General features: G+C 43.8%; 1 protein-coding gene across 49 annotated transcripts in view; it reads right to left on the reverse strand.

Annotated features, from left to right (window-relative positions):
* SNX13 (sorting nexin 13) overlaps nt 1-14,511 on the reverse strand; it is a 139,387-nt gene extending 124,876 nt beyond the window's left edge. For 8 of the 49 annotated variants that reach the window (XM_089315195.1, XM_089315191.1, XM_089315198.1 and 5 more), the window contains exon 1: nt 14,256-14,473. Coding sequence is in view for 9 of the 49 variants with exons in the window: in XM_089315183.1 (XP_089171309.1) it covers nt 14,256-14,267 (12 nt within the window). In the remaining 40 variants the exon portion in view is untranslated. Of the gene's footprint in view, nt 1-13,008; nt 13,168-14,255 lie in introns of all 49 variants that reach the window. The other 41 variants (XM_051853221.3, XM_070059605.2, XM_089315184.1 and 38 more) reach the window with 19 other exon arrangements.
* Nucleotides 14,512-20,224: the final 5,713 nt, after the last annotated feature.

Here is a 20,224-nt window from a genome sequence, read left to right on the forward strand (position 1 = left end):
TAAAGACCCTCTGATATTAAAAAAAAAAAAAAAAAAGAGAGAGAGAGAGAGAAAGAAAGGAAAAAATAAAGTTAAATTTTCAATTGTGACCATTGTAATGTATTTGAGCAAGGAAGGAGGGTGAAGGCTGAGAAAAACCTGAAAGAACACACTGCAGGTCTACAAACATAAAGAATTATAAAGACAGGGGCAGAGGCGAGAGGACATCAACATACCCATACAGCACAGCAACAAGAAAGAAAAAACTACATACAGAAAGGAAAATGGGGAGCCAGCCTTGTGGCGTGGTGGCTAAAGCCACGACCTGTGACACCAGCATCCCGTGGCTCCCTGCTAATGTGTCCGGGAAAGCAGTGCCAGGTGGCCCAGGTCTTTGGACCCTTGCCACACACATGGGAGACCTAGATGAAGCTTCTGGCTCTGGACAGACCCAGTCCCAGCTGTTGTGGCCATTTGGGGAATGAACGAGCAAACAGAAGTAAATAAATCTTTTAAAAAAGAAACAAAAATAAAATGGTGAGACAGACTTGCCCACAAAGAATTCTGATGGCATAACCTCCAACAAGTAAAATGGTAAGATATGAGGAACACCCCACTCCTTGACTATAGCAGTCGACTGTATTATTACAGGAATCCAGATAAGCAGCTGTTGTGTAAAGGGACTGAAATCATTTACATGCTTAATACCCATAATTTAGATTTCCAGCAATACAACCATGTAATAACTCAGCCCTGAGTTCTTTTGTTAACCTACTGCACAGTACTACTAATACCTACCAAGCCAATTATACCCGAGGTGGAAATGGGGAGGGTGCTTTTACATTCCTCACCTTTCTGTCCTCTTTTAGGCAAACGATTCAACAGAATTTTAATAAACCATAAACATTCTCAAGCCTATTTGGTTTTTCGGAAACCTTTAAATAAATTTAAAGCTACTTCACGTAAAAGTTTATTAAATTGACAAAACTATAGATCTTAATTCAGAAAACTGCAACAGCATTTTTAAAGCACAATATAGGAGTGTACCATAATTTTTCCTTTCATTTCACTTACAATAAAAGTTTTAGTGGTCAGAGAAACAACTGGTCAGCTAAAAATTCTTATTATGATCAATTCATATTATACAGGTATCATCCTTCTTGATTTTTTAAAAAAATATTTATTTGAAAGTCAGAGTTACACAGATAGAAGAGAGGCAAAGAAAGAGAGAGAGGTCTTCCAACCACTAGTTCACCCCGCAATTGGCCGCAACGGCTGGAGCTGTACCCACCTGAAGCCAAGAGCTAGAAGCTTCTTCTGAGTCTCCCACACGGGTGCAGGAGCCCAAAGACTTGGGTCATCTTCCACTGCTTTCCCAGGCCATAGCAGAGAGCTGGATTGGAAGTGGAACAGCCAGGTCTCAAACCAACGCCCATATGGAATGCCGGCACCACAGGCAGCGGCTTTACCCACTAAGCTATAGCACTGGCCCTGATTTCCTCTTGAAACTCAATCTTGACCTACCTCTTATTACTCACTTTGGAAATGTAATAAATAAATCAGAAACTCAGTAAAAACTGACATAGGAAGCAAAGAAATAATTAGGTTATCTGGGTCAAAGACGACCACTTTGACAGTTTAAAACTTCTTCAAAGAAACGAAGAACACAGAAAGCAACTTCCAATATTAAATTCTAAATCTGGAACACAAGCCACTTGCTATTTGTATGAGAGAAAATAATAATAACACAAAGTATTTACTGAGTGCTACTGTATGAATCACTGCACAGTATCTACCATATGTTACCTCCCTTACATGATAGCCACAAAAGCACTGCAAGGTAAGTACCATTAATTTATAACTGAGGCTCAGAGAGATTAGTAACCTTTCCAACACTAAAATGCTGAGAAGTGACAAAACTTAGATTCAGATCCAAATAATCTGACACCAGTCACCAGTCTTCTTCAGAAATCAGGAATATTCACTTTGTGATTACAAAGTGTACCTAACAGCGATTAACACTCAGTCCCAGTACCAAGACAGTCTATTTCCACAGTCACACAAATGTTGCATTGGTGCCTAATCTGTGACTGAATATACCAGATATTAACTTCTAGACTCTTCTGGTACATAAAATACATTTTTAATTGTCATAAAATATCACCATGCCTATTTGGCTTTTCTAAAACCCTCAAGTAACCAACACCCACTATTTGTGAAGTACTTGATGTCCATTGCTTCTTCTGTCCTTTGTTGAGTTCCACTCTTCAAGTTTTCTCCAAAGTCCCTCTGGTTCATTTCCTTTATGCTCCTGACTTCTACCTAAGCAAGACTCCTGGAACAGGTGCTGACCACTTACAACTGTGTTCAGAAAAGATCAGATCATAATCACTCACATGTGAAAGATTTTATGTACGTAAAAGATGCAGCTGATTTTATTCATGATACCTGAAACCTAACAGTATTTCTCAGTTGAGAAAAACACTAAGAAATAAAGTCAATCTCAGACTCAGGAAAAGAAATCAAGTACAAACGGCAAAATACAATATTATGCTTGGACCAGAAACTTTCAGTAACATATATTATCTTCAAGTCAAACTATTATTTCCTAAAATTTACGAAATAACTGAAAATGAGATGAAATCTTATTTCAGATTTAGCTATTCTACTAAAACTGTACAACTTCAATCAATTTTATAACTTCCAAGCCTCAGCTGATGGTGAACACAAAGGTCCTGCTTTACATACATATGTCCTCACTCCACTCTCACCTGGAGTCATAAGAAGTCACGGGACAAAGATTATATACTCCCTCCTGGGCCAAATCACAGCCAGGCTAAAAATAGCTGGGAGTTTTGGGAGCAAAACCTGTTTGGACTTAAATACAGTAACATCCAAGGACTCTACAACAATGCAGATCTGAGGTAAAGAGCAAAGCAGAATTCACTTTAGGGTCTTCACTGATGGCAGAAGGCAAGGCCCCATAGAAACTGGAGAAAACAGTGCAATAAGTCAACAATAGTGAATTACCCCAGCTGACTCCAATGAGCCTCTCATACTGACTTCAAGTGTATATTACATTACACCACTATACTAGTTTAATTTTAACAGCTGAACAGAGAAGAATTATTTTATTGGGCTTCCCTGGTATATATTACTGCTGAACATAAAATGAAATTACAGAAAGGAAAATGATCTAATAGCATTCTGTCCCCAACCATGACAATGAGAGGCATTTTAAGCCAAGAGCTGCGACAGCAGCTGCCCTCCTTGGAAATGTACACCTAAAAATTCCAACTTTAAAATCCATGAGCAAATTTTTATTCATACTTGTAAACTTTCAAGGCACCATTAAAAGTCATAAAATCTAAAACACTCAGCAAAGTACCATGAAAATCAGCATTATTGTACTATTATAAACAAAGCTTTAAGTGAATTTGATTCAAGGATAAAATTTTAAGTGGTGCTCATGAAATGATAATTTCAAGTAGTAAGAGAGGAAAAAAATCTTGTATGTATAATTGATTATATCAAAATAACAACCTAATCATGTTTTCCCTACAGAGAAAATTATGACAGAATTCTAATTCCTAATTAAAAGACACCTGTTTGATTTTCTTGGTTGAACTGATCCCAAACATAATATTCAACCACAATTTTATTTACTACATAAAATATTTATTGGCCACAGATAGCAACCAATCCTTTAAAAGTAATTAGTAGGGCCAGTGCTGTGGCACAACAGGTTAAAGCCCTGGCCTGCAGTGCCGGCATCCCATATGCACACCGGTTCGAGACCCGGCTACTCAAATTCCAATCCAGCTCTCTTCTAAGGCCTGGGGAAGTGGTAGAAGGCGGCTCAAGTCCCTGGGCCCCTGCATGTGGGAGACCCAGAAGAAGTCTCCTGGCTTCAGATCTCAGCTCTGGCCATTTGTGGTCATTTGGGAAGTGAACCAGCGGATTGAAGACCTTTTTCTCTCTCTGGTTCTACCTCTATAACTCTTTCAAATAAATAAAATAAATCTTTAAAAAAAAAAAAGTAATTAGATGAGAGTTTATTAGAGATAACTTGGTCTTGGTAATTTTTCATTTTTAAGTTTTGAGGGAATATTCAACAGGTATCTAGTTAGGCCTAAGTATCAAGCTCTGTTCTAGGCTCTAGGAACAGTAGAAAAATCATACAATAAGCAAATAAACAAATACAGCTGTTAACATGTTGGAAGGGGGAACCCAGAGATCAAATATTACTTTACCAAGATAATGGAATTTACCAGTGTCTTTTACTAAAATTTGATACACAATTCTAAAGAGACTTACTAAGTCTTTTCACAAAAAAAAAAAAAAAAAAAAAAAAAAAAAAGAACAGGGGCAGGCATTTGGCCAAATAGTTAAGATGCCATTTGGGAGTGGCATCTCCTAACAGAGTACCTGGACTCCAGCCCTGACTTCCAAGTCCAGCTTCCTACTAATGTGCACCCAGGGGGCCACACCTGTGATGGCACAAGTACTGGGGTTCCTGCCACTCACCTGGGAGATCCAGACCAAAATCCAGGTCACTGGCTTTGGCCTGATCCAGCCATGGCTGTTGCAGGCATTTGGGGAGCAACCCAGTGGATGGAAGATCTCTTTTTTTTTTCCTCTATCTCTCCCCCTACCTACCCTCACCCCCCACTTTACAAATAAACTGAAAACAGATAATTCAGCTTTTTCTCTTCTTGTTTTTCCCTTTCATTTCCTACTGTTAAATATCTTGAAGCAAATGCAAGTAGTATACACTGACTCTAACTGCAAGCAGCTCAATTCAGAGTTGCCATCTCATCCAAACTACAGTAAGCAGCTTTATCTGGAGCTGTAAAGCTAATCCGAGTCATACTTTCCTCCTCTTAATTTTTCATCCTTTAATCATATTACTTGTTTCATTCTAACAAAGACCTCAAGGCTGCAGCTTTCATGGCCGAAGTAGCCTCAGAGCTGAATTTAACCCTGGGAGTGAGATTTCTGAGAGCATGTTCCGCTCTGACTTACCACTTGAGTTCCAGAACCTATTTTATCCTGTGCCTAGCACCAGGAGGCATACTCACATGTGATAAACAAACTAATCCACCAAAAACCAATGTCCTGCACAACTTACAACCAAAGCCTGAAAAATACCATCCTAAACAGTTGCTTTTCCCTTTAAGAATTTATCAGGTGTGTGGGGGCAGGCATTTGGTGAAGTGGGTCATCCACATCCCTTATCAAAGCACCTGGCTTGCAATCTGCAGCTCCCAATTCCAGCTCCTTGCTAATGTGCACCCTGGGAGATGGCTCTACTATTTGGGCCCCTTCCACCCACATGGGAGACAAGGACCAAGTTCCAGGCTTCTGGCTCAGCCTGGCCCAATTGGAGGCATTTGTGGAATCAACCAGCAGAAGAAAATCTCTATCTCTCTCTGTGTGTATGTCTTTCAAACACACGTAAAATTTTTAAAAGCTATTTGTTGAAATTAAAAAAAAAATTTACCAGGTTTGATAAAACATAAAAGATTTATTTCCCCATAAATATTTCAGACCATGTACACACAAATAATTGCTTACCCTCAAATACAGTCACCCTTTTCAAACTTTAAAAAATTATTTGTAATCAGTTTACCTATCACACAAGGAACTACTCTCATTTACTACTTTGCTAGACATGCTCTTGTTTGTTTATTTTTCTTTCAACTTTGTTTAGTCTCTTCCCTGCCTTCCTCCAGAGGGTATCCTGGCCAGTTTAACTCTTATCCGTTCCCACTCTCCCCCATCAAGCCCAAAACTTGATATATAAAGGAAAATATCTGATATGTCAACTACTAAATACCCGTATGATGACATCTTCCTAACAACAGGAGAGCACTCAGGAAGGTACTATCACTCCAACTTCACACAGAAGGAAATGAGTGCTTACAAAAGTTATAACTTCCCCAAAATGCCAACATAAATAGTGGTAAGGTCAGGACTCAGCGCTTACAATATGTAACATACAGTTTGATCTGTAGGGCCCCTCGCTACTGTAAAAGGTATAATCTGTTGGTAGACACAGAATGCATCACCATCACTCCAGTCCATTTACTCATTCCATTTCTGCCCTTTTTAAAATGTTAAAACAATCTAAATTAAGCTGTCCACTTGCCTTTTTTTTTTTCAAGATTTATTTATTTATTTGAAAGAGAGAAAAAAAAACAGAAGGAGACATCTTCAATCCACTGGTTCACTCCCCAAATGGCCACAATGTCCCAGGGCAGGGCCAGGTCAAGTCAGGAGTTGGAAACTCCATCTAGTCCTCCCACATGGGTGCCTGAGGCCCAAGAACTTGGGCCATCTTCCACTGCTTTTCCAGATACAATAGCAGGGAAGTGGGGACTCAACCAGAACTCATGGGATGCTGGTGTTAGAGGCAGAGGCTAAACTCACTGCACCACTGCACCTGCCCCATCCACTTGCTTTAATTCAAGTTCCCTGTACTTCCAAACACTTAAAGCACTGTATTATCCAAAATGAGATCTGATTCAAATAAAATTAATTCTAGATTACTATCAACTAAGGAAGCATTTGCTGGTCTGTGAAACCACTAAATTTCAAAGCAAAATTTCAAAAGCCGTAATCTGACAGCTTTACTCCAAGACAGCTATAAAGTCACTTAAGATTGGCCATCACGTGGGTGGCTCTTCAGGGGCCAACACCAAAAACCCTCTCTCATGACAGGCCCTATATTCTTACCCTTCCAGAAACTCAGGCTCCCTTCCTTTTTCATTGTCACTCAGTTGACCCAGCTCAGCTGATACCACCTAACGCAATCTATTATAATCACCCTCTCAAATGCCTTTTTTCTTCTCCCTTTAATAGTCTCTTTATTCCAGTAAAATGAAATGACACAAATCCTAACACTGAGTCCCTCTAGCAATATGATTAAACACAGAACCCGTTACAATCCATAAAAGGTCCATAGACAAGCTAGTAGTGATTACTCCTCCTCCCAAATTTAATCCCCGATTTCCTCAAATAAAAGTAATTTTTATACATTTGTAGCAATTAATGTTGCAATACTTCTAATCATAAGGTAAAATGGACTAGGGAAGAAACGGACTTTTATAAATGTAATGGAAAGTAGGTCAACAAACTTTGGAACAAAGTTGGAACACTAGGGAATCTTGTATACTTTATCTCCCAGTTTAAGACTCCCAAGGACGCTTACAGGAATCTAAAGTTAACTCTTTTTTTGGGAAAGATTTATTTTTATTTATTTAAAAGACAGAGTTACAGAGAGGTAGAGACAGAGACAGAGATCTTCCATCCACTGGTTCACTCCCCAGATGGTCACAATGACCAGAGATGCACCGATCCGGAGCCAGGAGCCAGGAGCCCCTTCTGGGTCTCCCACATGGGTGCAGGGGCCCAAGGACTTGGCCTGTCTTCTCCTGCTTTCCAGGACATAGCAGAGAGCTGGATCGGAAGAGGAGCAGCCGGAACTAGAATCGGCGCTCATATGCAATGCCGGCACTTTCAGGCCAGGGCTTTAACCCACTGTGCCACGGCACTGACCCCTAAATCTAACTCTTAATACTTCAAAATATCCAATGACAGACATATATATCTGAAACACAGCCGTGGGGCTTAACTAAAATATCACACATATTGGCTTCCGTTTGTAATTTTACCATCTCCATATGGTGACATGAGCTAGACGCTGATCTTAAATGCTAACAGGTCTATGTGTGCTGGATCAACAAAACAAAGAGAAAATAATTATTTAATAACTGTAAGTCATTAATAAGCTCACTGAAAACTTAGAATCAATAGGAATAATATAATGGTCCTGTAACTACAAAGATCCTTTAAAATTCTTGAAAATACTCAAATTTTCTCAATTAAAAATAAATTTTAAAAAGTGACAACAGAGGCCAGCACCTTGGCGCACTTGGTTAATCCTCCACCTGCAGCGCCAGCATCACATATGGGCACTGGGTTTTAGTCCTGGTTGCTCCTCTTCCAGTCCAGCTCTCTGCTGTGGCCAGGGAGGGCAGTGGAGGATGGCCCAAGTGCTTGGACCCCTGCATCCGCATGGGAGACCAGGAGGAAGCACCTGGCTCCTGGCTTTGGATCGGCGCAGCGCCGGCCATAGCGGCCATTTGGGGAATGAACCAACAGAAGGAAGACCTTTCTCTCTGTCTCTCACTCACTCACTATCTATAACTACCTGTCAAATTAAAAAAAAAAAAAGTGAAAACTCACACAGTGGCAAAAATTATTTGCAGGCCAACACTGTGGTAAAGCTGCCTCCTGCAGTGTCAGCATCCCATATTGGCGCTGGTTTGAGTCCCGCCTGCTCCACTTTCAATCTCCACTATGGCCTGGGAAAGCAGTAGAAGATGGCCCAAGTCTGTAGGCCCCTGCACCCATATGTGAGACCCAAAGAAGCTCCTGGCTTCGAATCAGTGCAGCTCCAGCCATTGCAGCCATCTGGGGAGTGAACCACCGGATGGACTAACTCTCTCTTTCTCTCTGCCTCTCTGTAACTCTGCTTTTCAAATAAATAAATAACTCTTTGAAAATATATATTTGCAAGCCATACATCCCATCAAGGGTATAGCCGCCAAAGAATATGAGGAATTCAAACAATTCAATCACAAGAAAACAACCCATTTTAAAAATGGGCAAAGGACCTGAAAAAACATTTCTAAAAAGAAAATACGCATTTTGCCAACAGGTACAACAAAAACTGCTCAGCATCACTATTAGATAAATGCAAATTAAAACCATAATGAGATATCACCACATATCAGTTAGTACAGCTATTATCAATAAGATGAAAGTTAAAGGCCCATGTTGTGGCACAGCAAGTTAAGTTGTTGCCTGCAATGCCAATATGCCACATCACAGTTCCAGTTAGAGTCCCAGCTGCTCCACTTCCAATTCAGCTTCCTGTTAATGCACCTGGAAAGGCAGATGATGGTCCAAGTGCTTAGGCCCCTGCCACCCACATAGGAGTCCAGGTGGAGTTCCTGGCTCCTGGCTTTGGCCCAGCTGTTGCGGCCTTTTGGAGAGTGAATCGGAAGATGGAAAATCTCTTTCTCACTTCCCCCCCTTACTTCCCCCATCCCCCCTCTTCCTGTAACTCTGCCTTTCAAATAAATAAATAAATCTTTAAACAAACAAGAAGAAAGATAAAAACACTGGCAAGGATGTCAAGCAAAGGGCATTCTTTGTATATTGTTGGTGGGAACACAAATTAACACAGTATGGTGCCAGGAGCTTCTTCCAGGATTCCCACGCAGGTGCAGGGGCCCAAGGACTTGGGCTATTTTCTACTGCTCTCTCAGGCCAAAGCAGAGAGCTGGATTAGAAGTGAAGCAGCTGGGACTTGAACCAGCACCCATATGTATGGATGCTGAACTGCAGGTGGCAGTTTTACCTGCTATGCCACAGCACCATAATAACAGAGCAGCAGCCACTGTGGCCCGCAGGTTAAAGCCTGGCCTGAAGAGCCAGCACCCTATATGGGCACTGGTTCGAGTACCAACTGCTCCACTTGCAATCCAGCTCCCTGCTAATGCTCCTGCGAAAGCAGTGGAAGGTAGCCGAAGCCCTTGGGCCCCTGCACTCACATGAGAGACCGGGAAGAACCACCTGGCTCCTGGCTTTGGATCGGCACAGCTCTGGCCATTGCGGCCATTTGGGGACTGAACCAGCGGAAGTAAGATCTTTATCTCTCCCTCTCACTGTCTGTAACTCTACCTCTCAAATAAATAAATAAATAAATAAAATCTTTAAAACAAAAAAGAAATAGTAAGACAAAATAGCTCCTATAGTTTAAGGATTAATCCACCTAAAGAGTATTTCCTCCAAAATGAAGCAACAAAATCAACCATAATATTGTACTAGGCACTTAGGCACAAGCCTGCTTCCCACTGAGCCCCTTCCCAAGGCACGGCTAGACTACACCTCAGGATTTCCCTAAGGAAACGGGGTGAGGATGCCTCAGAAAAGTTCACGGAAAATGTGCATTCTGAAAAAACTATGCTAAGATCTCAAAAATGTTCCGCAACAAAATAAATTCATCTTTTAATTCCACTTTCATGAACTTCTGAAGTACTCTTGTACAAGAAGTTCTGGAAGTGTCCATGGTTAAACAATGTTGCAACACGCTGCAAATTCTATTATATCACCTATCAAAAGCTTCGAATTCTCCAGAGAAGACGCCCATTTCATTTTTTTTACACAAACATTCTCCAAAATTATTTGAGCCACAAAACCCTTGACTTTTTTAACAACTATTAACCTGGAGTTTCTAAAAATGCTGCAGTTTATGCCTTTTCCCATCTGTTAACTCCAGAATCAACAACCAGTTTTAACAACTAAAATCAGTAAGCAGAGATGCAAGTAACTTAGCACAAATACACTCAACTATTTAACATTTATTTAATGCCCCACATTTACAAACAACTTTAAATAACTGCAACTTCTATTCACTAATTTTAAAAACACAGGAGAAGAGGCTAATTAATTGTTTTTATGCAAAAACAATCTCCAGGGGCCAGCACTGTGAGCATCAGGTTAAGCCCCTGTCTGCAGTGCCAGCACCCCAATAAGGGTGCTGGTTCCAGTTCCAGCTACTCCACTTCTGACCCAGCTCCCTGCTGCTAATGGCCTGAGAAAGTAGCAGAATACAGCCCAAGTGCTTGGATCCCTGCACCCACATGGGAGATCCAGATGAAGTTCCTGGCCCAGCCCTTGGCATTGTGGCCATTTGAGGAATAAAGCAGCAGATGAACATCTCTGTTTCTCCTTCTCTCTCTGTGCGTGATTCTTAATTAAAAAAAAACTCTCCGGTGTATATACCGCAGCATTGGAACCAATTCAGTACATTTTCCTACATCTTCTATACCTTTAGTTGTCTGGGAAAATAAATACTCAGAATCATAATCCTAAAAGCTGTTGAAATGTCAAGGAAGATTTAAGGAGTATTTAATGAAAATTCATTGATAAATATTTCATTAGATTCTAGTGCTGTGAAAATTCAGATGACTTGAAACAAATAATCAAGTAAACAAACATCCCATCCTCTTAATTTTGACATATAAAGCACACTGTTGGTGGCAGGCATTTGACATAGCGGCTAAGAGGCCTCTTGGGATACTTAATCCCTTTCTGGAGTGTTTGGGTTCCAGCCCTGACTCCACTCCTTGGTCCACTTGCAAACACACACCGCAAGAGACAGCAGGTGATGGCTCAAATACTTGAGTTACTGCCACCCAACATAAGAGACCTGGATTGAGTTCCAGGATCCTGGCTTCTGCCTGGCCTAGCCCTTACTAATGTGGGCATTTGAGGATTGAACCGGTAGAGAGGTGATCTCTCACTGTGTGTCTCTCTGCCTTTCAAATAAAACTTAAAATTTTTAAAGTTTACTGTCAGCGAAAAGAAAAAAGAGGGGATGGAGGGTGAGTGGGTGAGTATTTAAATAATTTCCAAGTATACTATGCCAACTTTTTTTGCCAAACATTGTAAAAATAATAAGAGTAGTAAATCCTAATGGGCAAAGACAGTTAAAATTTAACAGGATATTAAAAATAACTCATCCCTGTATAAAAATGCAAAAAAACAAAACCCACAAGCATATAAACATGAGTAGCAAGTCTTCTAAATAATTCAACTATATTTAAGTAAAAATAACACAAATTGAGAAGTATATACCCAGGCCTGTACTCTGAATTCACACTAATCTATCACATTTCACAGGTCTCAAAGTTGAATTTACACATTGGTTTGCTCAACTGAGTAATTTTCCCTTTTAGCTTAACTTAAAATAGCCTTTAATGAAAAATGTGTTGCTTCTCATTTCAGTAAAGGTTTCAATTAAAGGTACATTTTAGCCAAATGAAAACTGAAAAGTTTCATGTTTATTGCTGCTGTTATCATTATTTACCTATGCACTTAGTATCCCCACCTTGACCAAAAAAAAAAAAAGAAAAGAAACCTAAAAACTAAAAATGGTTTAGGGGTGCTATCAGCTATCAAAAATAAAAATAAGGATGCATTCCAAACTGAGCCACAAAATAGCGCGTAACTTGGAATATGAGGACCCAGGTGTGAGTCCTGGCTCCACCACTTGTTGTATGATCTCAAGCAAACTATTTTAACTTTCTCAACATGTTTTCTCAGCCACCTGCAGGAATGGCATCGAGCTTCCCAATGTGGAGAAAGAACCCAAGCACAAAGTGCAACTCACCACTTTCTGAGCACAGCAAATGCTTGCTGAACAAGATTAATGTAAGGACAGGAGACTCCTTCCTAGTACAGCTCATCATCGTGGACATTAGGATCCAACATGAACGAACCCCCTCCAAAACCCACTGCTGATCTAAGTCAGCACTAACAGCAGTAAAAATACGTTGGGCACCAATACTAACTCTTTAGCAACTAACAGTTAGTGAAATTTAATGTCTGAAATATTTCAAAAATAGGACTATGTAAATCAATACTTGTTTAAAGGAAAAATGCCAGGGTAAGCAGAAAGTCTCAAGAAACGATTTTTTCAGCTTACTGACAAAATTCAGACAAGCAAGTAGCATGTTTTTGAAATCTATCAAGAGAGCTGAAAGCTGCTGAGAGTCCAGTTTCAACGTCCTCACTACTAATTGTTTGACCTTGGACAAGTCTGGACTTCGGATTGCTTAACTATAAAATGACTACTAAAAACCATAGATAAGATCCAAGACTAACTTCCTGGGCCTTCCTTTAACAGGCAAAGCACAGTGGTGGCTCAGAGCCTGGGCTCCTGAGAGGAACTCCGGCTCTGCCCCTGTATACACACCAAGCCCTGCAGCGCACACTGCTGTCACTCACTCCGTGTACAAAACAGTTCCCTGAGAAAGTTCCATCTTCCCAAATCCGGGCACTACCTTCTCATGCAGACATTAAAACTCCTGAACTCATGCAAACCTAGGTGCAGTTTAACCAAAAGATCACCTCATAAAACTCTACACATCCCAGACAGCACCGGACACTTACTGTAAGGCCAACAGTCCTCAAGGAAAACATGGCATATAAGGTCAAAGTGGAACTCCTGCTACTTCCGTCTTGTTCTTTTTCATCTAACACCGTAGAAAACCATAGAGCCATCAACTCCGAGCAAGGACATTAACCACGGCAATGCCACTTGTGCGGACTCTGCAAACGTAAAGGGAACTTGAAGCTGGCATAAGGCAGCGGTGTTCAGAAGGTGCCACCAACCAGGCGGCTTGCACCAGACGCGCCCAGGCCAGGGTAAGCACGGGGCACCACTTGTCACACACCGAAAACCGCTCATCCGCAAATGTTCGTCTTTCCTGCGTGGCCCGCTGCGATTCAACCTGCTTCCACACAGATGCTTGGCACCCATCCTCAGGGTCCAGTCGGGGCAGGCGTTTCGACCCAATCCACAAGCCTTGCTTGCCAGGTCGCCTGACCCCTGCACACAGAGCACACTACACACAACCGGGTTCACCTGACCCAGGGGCACGGTGGCACCGAGTTGAGCTCTTCCCCTCTGCAGTACTTGCAAGCGAACTCCTGACTTCCGTCAAAAAGTCCTGCCTTGGGCGATGGACATCAGGCACCAGGAGAGGAGAAACTGACTGTGGCTCGGCCACCAATTGCCCTACTTCCATCCCAGATCCAGGCGTGGGAGCAAATGCTCCACACAGGGCGGGCCAGGGGCCCACGGGCGAAGCCAGATGCTAAAGCTGAACTTCGGGACGGCTACGGCTTTAAACGAGAGGTGCCGGGACGTGGGGGAGAGGGCGACGGCGCTAGCCACGGTGTTACGGGGTGTGCGGGTGCGGGATGGGGGGGAAGGGGGTCCGGTGGACGGCGGTGGGGAAGCCGACTGGCCGAGCCAACCCAAGCCGGGAGGCTGCTGGCCGAGCTCGGAGGCGAAGGGCCCTGCAGCCCTCGAGCGAGCCGTAGGGGAGGCCGCCGCCGCCGCCGCCACCCGCAGGGTGTAAGGGGACACCCCGGAAGAAGGAGCCGTGCGTGAGGCGGCGGCGCCGGGGGTGACGGCCACAGGCGAGGCACAGGGCGGCCGGGGGGGTTGGTGGTTCGCTGTTGACTCAGCACAGCTCCCGTGCCGGGGGCACTTGCAGGGTCCCCCGCTGCTCGTCGAGCCCCGCGTGCCCGCGGCCGAGCCGCAGAGACAGTGTCCTCGGACGGGCCGGCGCCTGCCCCTTCCTTCCCCTTGTCACAGGTAAACACTGGCCGCCGCCGCCGTCGCCGCTTACCTCTGTTAACATTATTACACCCCGGGGAAGTGAGGTCCTCCCTAGCCTCGCCGCATGGCAACAGCCGTAGCAGCAGCGAAAACTGCCCGGGCCGCCGCCAAGGGCGGCAACTGCTCTTCCAGTCCTCTCCCGGGCGGCGGCTTTACTCGGCTTCGCTGGCTTCCCCCGGGCCCGACTGCTCGCGGCGGACGCGCGGCCATCTTGGAAGAGCGACGTCCGCGTCTCCCCGCGACGTGCGCTCTCATTGGCGGGCGCCGGAGCCGCCGGCGTCTCGTGACCGTCTCCATGGCGCCGGCGCGCGGTGAACGCTGGAGGCTGGCGCTGAGGCGGCTTCCTGGGTGCTGGGGGGCCGGGCGCTCGGGCCGGTTTGGGGCGGCGGCTGGGAGCGGAGTCTCCGCGCTGGGGTCGCCCCGCAGCCGGCTGAGCCCGGGGAGGGCCCCGTGCGTCCCGGGGACCGGGTGGCCGAGTTCCTCTCTCCCCGGCACCGAGGTGCCGGAAGGGCGCGGGAGGCCCGTGGAGCGGCTCGGCTGTGCCCACCTCCCGAGAAACTGCTGGCCGCTGAGTCCCTGTCCCTTTCCGGACGCGGGCGGGTGGAAACTTACCCCTTTGTACCTTGCTAGGCCTCGGTGAGCTCCTCGCCCTGGGGCGCGCCACAGGTTGCCGGGTGTGATCCTTAGCCCGATGGCGGCCGGGTTGGTGGCCCCGTTGGCCGGCGCCTGCGGGACGCGGCGGGCTTCAAGCTTCTGTCTTGAAGAAAACGAAAAGCCGGGATCTGGCCCTCGATGCTGGTGGTTCGTGTTTGGTGTCTTTGCGCGACGTGCTTGTGGATGAGAACTTGGCAGGTTTCAGCAGGTGTCCCTGCTCCATTCCGAGGATCTACTTCCCCCACTGCCCCCGAGATGGGTTAGGTCAGGGGGCTTTCGGGGCAATGGCTTCTGCCCCAAGTGCAGTGACCCCGCCGGCCATCTGCACTGCCTGGATTCAGGTCAGAAGAACCTGATGGGCTAGGAGGTGGACAAGTTCTTTTCAGAAGTGACACGCAGTGCGCTTGCATCTCATCCTGAACGGGTCCAAAGGCGTTTGGGAAAGCTAAGGCCAATGGTTCCTTCCCCTCTACCGGCATCTTTTTCCCTCCACATAATAATGGTATACTGTACTGAATGCAATTTATTTAATACATAACTCTTAGTAAATTCTCAGAGAACAGTAGGTGAAGGCATCACACACCTTACAAGTATTGTCTTTTGGGTCCCCACTAAGGAAAACAAAACTTCATATAAGCAGTCACTCAGAAAACTTAAGAAAAACCCTGATTTTACTCCACTGGACTCATGGAAGCAATGGAATGTTCATAGTTGTTTTTGTGTACATATTGTATGTGATTTCCACACGGCTGAACCTGCAAAATTCTGACCTCTGCAAGACAATAAAATGTGCTGCTGGACTTGGCAGATTGAGTGGGAAGTAAGATGGGGAAAAAACTGCGACCTGGGGTACTGAGGGAAACCAAGAGCTCCTGGAGACAGAGGAACCTGGAAACAGATACTGTCCGACCTGTAAATAAGAAAATGGAGAAGGAGTTTCATGAATATTTAAGATAGCAGCTAGTGAGTTGAAACTAATGTAGGTGTCTGGTCTGCGGATTCGGTTTTATTCTCTCTTGTTTTTTCCCCTTCCAGAGCAAGGCACCTTCACTTATTTTAAACGTGGTAAATTAAGTGTAGACACAACTTCAGGTTTGAACCAACCAACCTGTGATGTGACAGGGATGTGCTTAAACAGCATTCAGAATGAGTTTGCTTATAGACCTGGAAACAAGCCCAGATCATTAGTTCTTCTAATGGCTTCCCAGTTTTTCTCAGCTAGGGTCCCTTCTGTGACCTAAAAAACAACCAGCCTCCCGGCTCCTGCCCCACCCCCATTCTGTGACCTTATTTCTACTTAGCAATTTATTCCAACTTCCCAGTCCTGTTCTTGCCCTGGGCTGTGGCACTGTTATCTCTACCTAAGGGATCTTTCCACCACACACCTGCATGGCTGGGTCCCTGCCATCCGTCCAATCTCATCTCAAAGATCACCTTTGTCAATGACACCCACCTTAACCATCCCATTTAAAACACTACCCCCCCCCCCCAGCTTTCTCCATTCCTTGCCTCAGGTTTTTTTTTTTTTTTTTAATAGTACTTACACCCCTTCTATCATAATCACTATTCTTTTTGGTCTTCTAACCTGTCCCTTCTGCTAGAATGTAAGCTGCATGAGACTAAGGATTTTTGTCTTTCGTTCCATGTTCCTTTAGTACCTAAAATACTTGAACTGTGCCTGGCTTGGAGCAGGTGTTCGATAAATGTTTCTGGAGTGAATGAGTGAATTATTTCCTAAGAGGTCTACATGCATGCACACACAAATCCTAATTAACACAAATTAAAAATCTTGATGTTGAAAGCTTAAGGTATTTAAAAAGTGGACATCGTGTGTTCTTGCAGGTATGGGAACATCACTTCTGCCACTAAAATGCTGGAGAGAAGTGTATGACCAGATTGTGAACTACGCCTTGCCTTTCACCTTGTTAAATACTTCTTAGGCATGAGTCAAAGTTAATTTGCTAGCAAAGGGAAGCAACAGAATTAATAAGGTATGTTATGACAGTGAGTGATGGAAATTAAGTTATCTAGTTGGGTAAGAGAATGCTTACCAAAGCAGCTAGCTTTTTTTTTTTTTTTTTTTTTTTTTGACAGAGTGGATAGTGAGAGAGAGAGAGAGAGAAAGGTCTTCCTTTTTGCCGTTGGTTCACCCTCCAATGGCCACCACGGCTGGCGCATTGCGCTGATCCGAAGGCAGGAGCCAGGTACTTATCCTGGTCTCCCATGGGGTGCAGGGCCCAAGGACTTGGGCCATCCTCCACTGCCTTCCCAGGCCACAGCTGAGAGCTGGCCTGGAAGAGGGGCAACTGGGACAGAATCCGGCGCCCCGACCCGGACTAGAACCCCGTGTGCCAGCGCTGCTAGGTGGAGGATTAGCCTATTGAGCCGCAGCGCCTGCAGCAGCTAGCTTTAAAAGAAAAAAAAAAAAGTACACCTAATTTGGTACAAATTGCAGTTTTGTTCCATGTGATCTTAAAAACATCCTATTCATATCAGTTGTTCCTGGGACAGGAAGATTTGAGATGCTGAGTTTTTTGGCTATCAATCAAACTCAAAACAAAACAAAACAAGCTATCTTAAGAAGCACATGATAAAGAGACTTGTGTGGCTGTTGTTACAAGAGGTTTGATTACTGTCCGACCTACTCAGTTAACACCAGAAGGAATGACGGAAAATGTAAAAGGCAGAGATCAAAGAACATGAGATGTTTTCAGACAGGCCACTACTGGTGAGTTCTAAACCTCCAAGAAAGATTCAGAATGTCCAGGTTGCCTCTTTTTTACACTTTGAAACAAAAGCAATTTCTTCTGCATATTCAGATTGTCACAGATTGTGGGGAAGATATTCAAAACCCTCTCTTCCAGCTAATTTGGAAAACAGAATACATTATTACTGACTTAAGCCATCTTGTTAACTGCAGTTTCTTCATTTTGTAAAGTAAGTATAATCAGTGTCATCTAGCACCTCTACTGAGTGTTTAAGTGTACCGTGTGTTCATTAGCAAGGTCCACTGTCAAAATCAGCAACTTAGCATTGATCACAGAGGAGACACAGTCCAGGGACAGGCAACAACACCAGTTCTTGGATGTAGCTTTAGCAGGACAATAGCAAACAGAAATCATAGGATGTTTAAGAGTTTTGGGAGGTCTATTTGCAAATAGCTCAGCATGCTTTTTTTCATGCATGAAACTTTCTGAGGAAATACTGAGCCAACTCAAGACTAAAGACACCAAGGCAGAAATACAAGGCTTTGCTAACAACAGATGCAGCCATAACAAAATAGGCAGCAGTGTTCACAACTGTCTTCAATAATAGCTCCACAACACAAAAATTTTTTTACAAAGATGATATAAATGAAAGATTATGCTATATTTCAGAGGTACCACTAGGTCAACAGTACTCTGGTAGATAGTTTTTAAGACAAAATACTTTTTCAAACATTAGATCTAGAGCAGTTTTCCAAAATATTTATTTCTTAGTTATGGATACTGTTCTGCTGTACCTGTTGTGGACCAGGTAGTAAAGTTGCCTTAGAGAGGTTTGGTAACAGACCCCCAGATCAAGGGCAAGTGCTATGCACCTGCCTGGTCACTGCTGATGGGGGCCTTTAGCACCTGACTACGGTAGTGTTTGCCAGCTTCCTCCCCTGTGTGGTCACTCTTTCCTGTGTCATACTATTCTCCACGGAAGACAGGTCACTGTGTGCAGCCCACTTAGGGGATTTAAGTGGCTGTTGTTGAATACCTAAATAATTATTTGCAATTCTTTTGCCTGGAACATGTCACTGTTTAGTTTATGAGCATCAACTCCTAGATTCTTATTTTACACTTGGGGTTACAATCCAACACTATGTCCTTGATTTTGTTCAGATTGTCCCAGCTTTGGAGCTCTTTAGGTGTCCTATGTGCTTTATCATACTCCCAGTTACGTGGCATGGTTTTGTGTGTGTTGTGTGTGTGTGTGTGTGTGTATGCTTGTGTTTGCATTAACCACTTCTTTACTTTCTGGTAATTCAAGATGCTCCAGGCTCATCATCCCCCAGACCTGTAATCCGTTATTTCTCTAAGAAACTTTCCTTCCTTTTATCGGAGAATGATAGGTAACCAAGATCTCAGTTCTTAGAAGTGCTGTTTTCTGCTTAAGCTGTCATTTCTTTCTTTTTCTCTGCAGAATCAATTTAAAGAGAGCAAGATCTTCCATCCACTGGTTCACTCCCCATATGGCCACAATGGCTGGGCCAAACCAAAGCCAGGAGCAGAAACTCCATCTGAGTCTTCCACATGACCAGCAGGGACACAAGTATTTGAACCATCCTCTGTTGTTTTCCCAGATGCAATCCCTAGGGCTGGATTGGACTCAAACCAGCACTCAAATACCGGGTCAGAGTTGCAAATAGCAGCTTTACTTGCTGTGCCACACTGCCAGCCCCAGCATCTTGCTTGTTTTAGACCCTTACAGCTGACATAGCAAGGAAATATTTATGTTTTTACTAATCCATATATAAATACACACACCTATCTATAAATATATCTCTATGTAACCCTCTCTGTGTTAAGTTAAACATGAGTTCATACTGATGTCTCTAACTCTAACCCATTTCTAGCCTCCTCCCCTTGCTTCCCTGTAATTCCTTCTAGCTCCTGCTGCCTGCCATCCATTCACTTCATTGTTGGGTTTTGGTATATTGTACAGTTCTTACATTGTTTCAGTATGTTGTGCAGCAGCCTCTTGGCTGTTAGCCCATACCCCCACTGGAAACAAATGTATCAACTAGAGTACAGTACCTACATTTTTTTCCTTTCCTCTTTGGTCTTAGACTTTAGTCATTTCCAAACTTACTTAGTTTAGCACCTGTTCCTCTGACCCTTTCAGTGAGGGGGGGTGTTTCATCCATTTTCAATGCAGTCTGATTCTCAAAGTCTGCCTTCTTTCCTGAGATCTGCGATTTGATTTTTCATTTAATTCATTAAGTTTCACTCTGTGCTGAGAAGTTTTACAAGTTTTCACAGATGGATAATGTCATGTATCCACCATTATGACAGTGTCATACATAGAGAATATTTTCACAGTCCTAAAATGTAAAGGAAAAGAAAAGGAAACTCTCTACTAAAATTGCTTTTTTTTTTTTTTTTGACAGGCAAAGTTAGACAGTGAGAGAAAGAGAGAGAGAGAGAGAAACATCTTCCTTTTTCTGTTGGTTCACCCCCCAAGTGGCCACTACGGCCGGCGCGTTGCAGCCGGAGCACTGCGCGGATCCAAAGCCAGGAGCCAGGTGCTTCCTCCTGGTCTCCCATGTGAGTGCAGGGCCCAAGCACTTGGGCCATC

The sequence above is a fragment of the Oryctolagus cuniculus genome, chromosome 16 (genome assembly GCF_051225735.1).
Source record: "Oryctolagus cuniculus isolate XC-2025 breed Fujian yellow rabbit chromosome 16, ASM5122573v1, whole genome shotgun sequence".
Classification (NCBI taxonomy): Eukaryota; Metazoa; Chordata; class Mammalia; order Lagomorpha; family Leporidae; genus Oryctolagus; species Oryctolagus cuniculus.